This window comes from Arachis duranensis, chromosome 8 (genome assembly GCF_000817695.3).
Source record: "Arachis duranensis cultivar V14167 chromosome 8, aradu.V14167.gnm2.J7QH, whole genome shotgun sequence".
Lineage (NCBI taxonomy): Eukaryota > Viridiplantae > Streptophyta > Magnoliopsida > Fabales > Fabaceae > Arachis > Arachis duranensis.
Window position 1 is genome coordinate 44059091 of NC_029779.3, and position 5896 is coordinate 44064986.

At 27.0% G+C, this 5896-nt stretch overlaps 1 protein-coding gene across 1 annotated transcript in view; it reads left to right on the plus strand.

Moving 5' to 3' along the window:
- LOC107463070 (probable aminotransferase TAT2) overlaps window positions 1-5896 on the plus strand; it is a 9231-nt gene that overhangs the window by 1768 nt on the left and 1567 nt on the right. The window contains exons 2-4 of the mRNA XM_016081798.3: window positions 4323-4662; window positions 5046-5264; window positions 5611-5670. Coding sequence (XP_015937284.1) covers window positions 4323-4662; window positions 5046-5264; window positions 5611-5670 — 619 coding nt within the window. The remainder of the gene's footprint in view (window positions 1-4322; window positions 4663-5045; window positions 5265-5610; window positions 5671-5896) is intronic.

Here is a 5896-nt window from a genome sequence, read left to right on the forward strand (position 1 = left end):
ATAATAATAAATATATGTTTTATATTATTATTTTTTAAATTAATTAAATAATTACCACTAATTTATATATGATTATAATTATTATTAAAAAGTATTTTAGTAAAATAGATTGAAGACTATGTTTGTTTATGGGTAGAGAACACCAAGATATAGATACAGATACACAAATAAATGTGTGTTTGGTAAATAAGACATGAATAAAAATATTGCATCTATCTTTAAATATTGAATTAATATATTTTGTATTTTTTCTGTCAAAAAAATATTTTTTTATCAAATAAAATGCAAAAATATTGAATAAAGATATAACTTATTTTATCTTTTTTTATTATTGTCATTATCAAATTTTGATAATTTTCTTATCATTTTATTTCTTTCTAATTTGCATGTAAGAAAAATAGAGATAAATTGATTTTTTTATTGTTTATTCTATCTCATATTTAATTTATCACCTAACAAAATATAAAAATAATTTTTGTATCTAATTTTTAGTGTTATATATAATTCTGTTTTCAAAACCAAATAAATTATAACCAAAGTGCATTTTGTTTAAAATGAGAATACATATTTTAAAAAATAAAAATAAAAAAGATTATGTCATTTAGACATCTCACAAAAAAATTCATTTTTTCCTTAAGTAAAATCTCCCACTCGATTGCCCTAATTAGCTTTAGGTGGTTTTTGTTTTAAGTTATGAATCTTTGTGACTGTGTAACTAAGAAAAAGATATTACATATTCGGAGTCATAAATGGCACCTATTTAGTCTATTTATTAGACTCTTGTGTATATATTTTTAGCCTATTTATTAGATGAAAATTTAAATGTAGTTGTTTTTATTTTAAATTGTTAGTTAAAAATGGTTAGATTATTTGATATTTTTGACTAAATTATTATTTAACAGTTTTTAATTGGATCAGTTTTGAGTCCAAAATTCATCCAATCCAAACACTAAAGGTGTGTTTGGCAAACGCGTTAGAGAAGAGAAAAGTACGTTTGAATCTCTTGAATGCTCCATTTATATGTTTAGCAATTTTTTATCATCTGAACGCAGGAAGTGATTTTACTCTTTAATCCACGTTTCTCAGAAGCTGCAAATTCTTGCTTTTCCATTCGTTCACTTTTTCATGTTGGACAGAAAAAAATTTCTATGTATCAATTATGTCTTTTATTATTCATATATTTGTTATTTGTTTTATAATGTTTTTTTTCCAATATTCTTTCATGCATATTATTATCTTTTATAAAACTATTATTATTTTTTGTTTATATGAATTTTTTAACTGTTACTGTTGTTTTTTTTATAGAATATTTTTTTGCTTTGTATTATAGTTATATTAATAATATAAAATAATTATTTAAATTTATGTCTTTTTTTGTAATTTTTCATCTAAAAGTGATTTTAAATAATGTAATTCAAACAATATTTAGTTTACTATAATCCATCTTGAATGAGAATTACCAAACATAAATCACGTTAATACCAACTCACTTTTAATCAAAATCAATTTTGTAAACTTAATTTTATACAAACCACCGTTTACAAACTGTAATCCAAACATACACTAATTTTACTTGCGGTGCGGTTTAGATTGGATGATTTTTAAAAAAATATGATTCGATCCAATTTTAAGCGGTCTGGATTAGATTGGATTTGCGTTTTGTAAATTAAAAAAATAAATATATATAACAAGTCCCAATATCAAATTTTAAATAACCAATAATGATATAACAAGTCTCAACAATATCTTAAAAACCAACGATAACATAACATTAGAAATAAAATGATAAGTTAGTTAAAATAAATAAATAAATCACATTTTGAATATAAAATATTTATTAAATAATAATAATACGTGAATAATATAAAAATATATATCAAATTGAACATGTTATAAATATAATTATAAAGTAAATTCTATCGTATCTTCTCTAAAATAAAGGGTACATTACCCATTGTGATATATATATATTGAAAGTAATTCACCAGATGAGTTTTATGAAATGGAAGATATCTTTACAAATACAATTGATGCATTTGAAGGTAGAGGAGAGCTTATGGTCTGTGATGATAGAAGTCATAAAGATATTTGAAAAGATTTTTCAAATCCTCAAGTCATAAATACAGTTAAAGACATTGTTGTTGATGATGTCAAATACAAGTTTCAAGAGATGGTACATTCAGATCCTCATGAGATTAAAGACATTGTTGTCGATGAGGTAGAGATCAAGTAAAATTCAATTGCAGACAATAGGATTTGGAAGATGAGGTGACAATTATGCACAAGAATTTAATCACTTTCATGGGACAAAAGTTTTGCGGATAGTGAACTCTGAGGATATTATCACTATACAGAAGAGGGCGAAGGATGCACAATGGATGTAAGTTGAGGTTGGGAAGGAGTGGCGCTTATGTAGCAGAGATTCTCCGCACCTCGGTAGCACAAATGTTGCCATGTGTAACAAGCTGAATATAATTATAAGCACTGTATATATCACAGGAGTAATTTACCCTTTATTTTAGAGAAAGTATGGTAGCATTCACCTTATTATAAATATAATAATAAAATAATAACATTATAGCACATTATGCGGTTTGGATTGGATTGGATTGGATTGGTTATAAAAAGTAGATCAGAATCCGATCCGATCCAGCGGTTTACAAAAAATAAAATCCAATCAAATCCGAATTAATGCGGTTTTAATCGATTTTTAGTTTGGATTAAATTGGATAAGCTTTTTAATTTAAATCGGGTTGAATTTGAACACCACTATTTCTAACAAACAATTTTATATAAAGACAATTGCATGTGAGTTTTCACCTACTTATTATCATACAAAATAGAGTAAAATTATTTTTCGACCCTTATTCTTTTTCAATTTAGACAATTCGCACCTTAATGATTGAAATATAACAATCCATCTCTTATCCTTTCTTCTCATTAAACACGAGTTCTTATCCATGTATGAGTCCTTCTGTAAAAATTTTTTACAAAGGATAACGAAAAATGATTACGTGAGATGTAATTTGTATGACTTGAACTTCATCAATCCAATGAATGATAATTATTTGATTGGAGCAGTGTAGTTATTACGTAATCATTAAAATAATATCCCAATTAAATGGTTATATCACTTATATTCCTCTAACGTGGCAATGGATTCTCTTCATTGTTAAAAAAAAATTAAGAGTATAAAGTGTAATTTTTAATTTTTTATTGCTCTCTCTCTTATATTTATTTTTGGTCTTATTTATAAAACTATTGGTGAGAGATCACACTTTACTTCCTCAATTGTTAAAAAAAATTGAGATAATCCATTCTCCTATAGCGTTGTTTTAATTACTGTATAGGTAATAAACAATTTCAATCAGATGCTTATCATCCATATGTAGGACAAGTAAAGGTTTTAAGCTAACATTATAGACTTCGTCGTTCTTCTCTGGTCGAGTTTTCTTTTTTGTTCTTGTTCTTCTTTTCTGCTCGCGTTTTTTGTTATGGATCTGGATTGACTTCAACGTAATAAGTTCCGTCGTTCTTTTTTTTGTTTTCTTTTTTGATCTGGACTTCTAAATTGAAACAATGAATAAATCAATTTCAAATCAATTGAATGAGAGCGATTTAAATTATTCTTCCGAAACGAATCAATGTTTGAATTATTCAATTTTGTAATTGCTAATTTTATTCCCCCTCACCTTCTAATGAGAATGAGGAGGAACACAAAAAAAAGACGCTCCGTGTATAAACGAGCGTGAGAAGAAGAAGCGCGTCGGGAGAAGAGAAGAAGAAGAGAAGAAGCGTAGAGAAGAAGAAGAAGTGCGAGGAAAAGAGAAGAAGAAGAGAAGAAACGTTGGGTAAAAGCGGTCGTTTCGTATGTGTTGAGCGCATATATTTTACGTTTTATTTAATGGTATTAGATTTTTTTGGTGTTGAGCTAATTTAATGATTTTGAATACAAAATTACATAAATGCGTAGTATAAACTTTTTTTATCTGTAGTCACACCTCTAAATAAAGTAAATATGATTTATTTCATTCTTTTTAAATATTAACCGCCACGTTTTTTCCATCCGTGGGTCGCCCAAATTTCTTCTTTATCATCCTTTTAAAATTAATTTGTGTTAAACGTTTTTAGTAAATAACGAACATTATACTCTATATAAATTAAATAAATTTTAATTCTTTATTTATTATATTTTATATCAATAATTTATATTTAAAATTTAAAAATTAAGATTTACACTTTAAAATTAAAAAATGCTCATATTCTCGTATTATTGTATATAACCTTTTGGAAAAAACTGATTGCTTGAATCTCTATGACAGAGCAATTGCTGAATATCTATCACGTGATCTGCCATACAAACTATCATCACATGATGTTTTCATCACGTGCGGGTGCACGCAGGCCATCGACGTCTCGGTGGCGATTCTTGCACGAGGCGGTGCAAACATACTACTGCCGAGACCAGGCTTCCCAATCTACGAACTGTGTGCCGCATTTAGACAAGTTGAAGTGAGGCATTATGATTTGCTTCTTGAAAAAGGCTGGGAGGTTGATCTTGATTCAGTTAAGGCTCTTGCAGATCACAACACTGTTGCACTCGTCATCATAAACCCTGGAAATCCCTGTGGAAATGTCTACTCTTATAATCACTTGGAGAAGGTTACTTCAATGAACCACAATCCTGTTAATTCTTCTTGCCATTTTTTGTTTTTTTTTCTTACTTAAAAACCATTTTATTAGGTAGATGGATTGGCTTTTAAAAGAATCACTTAATTTTTTTTTATAAAAAAAAATTTTAACAGATAAAAATTATTTTATATGTAGATAAATTTTTTCAAAATATTTTTAAGAATTAAAAACGTCTTTTGTTTTTGTTTTCTTTAAAGCAACGTATTGTTAATTAAAAAAATTATTTTTTTAATAAAAGTATATTTTAGATAAAGTTAGTAGTCGATAATTATTAGATAATAATTTAGTCAATATATTAAATTATCAACAATTGGATGTGAATTTTCACCTTTATGTTATGTATTGTAATTTAGATTGCGGAAACTGCAAAACAAATTGGAACAATTGTGATTGCTGACGAAGTTTATGGCCATCTTGCATTTGGGAGCAACCCTTTTGTTCCAATGGGTGTCTTTGGGGTTATTGTTCCTGTTATCACTCTTGGGTCCTTGTCCAAGAGATGGATAGTACCTGGTTGGAGGCTTGGTTGGTTTGTGACAACTGATCCTAGCGGCACCTTCAAAAATCCCAAGGTCATGTATATTCCCTCTCCAAGCATTTTTTTAGTATCCTTTTTATTGTTAATCTTAATGCTAAATTCATTGGCCCTATGATTCTTGAAAAACCACAGTTGGTAACTAACTCCGTCAGTCAGTCTAAGTGATTCTCAACTTCTCTAACTACCAATATATTATTGTCTAATTATTCTAAACAAGTGAATCAATTAACAAGTTTTGTCTATGTTTGACAGTTATTTTTATATAATTTCTAAAAATGTTTTATTTGTATGTTTATTTATTTTATTTTTGTTTATTGTACAATTCTATATTCAAAATCCTTTTGCAATATGAAAGACTATATGCTTTTCTTTGTATGCAGGTAGTTGAGCGCATTAGAAAGTATTTTGATCTTTTGGGAGGTCCAGCCACTTTCATTCAGGTTTTTACATTTTTTTACGGATCTAGAAATTTGGATATGCGGTGGCCTAATTTTATACAATTTTTTAATTATTTTTTTATTATATAAATAATTTATTCATGATATGTAATTAGTGAATTTTTTTTGTGACTATGTGTAATTAGTGAATTATTCTTTTTAAAGATTTTATCAATATATATCAAAATATATTAAAAAAATTTCAATAATTTTATTTTTAAAATAAGAA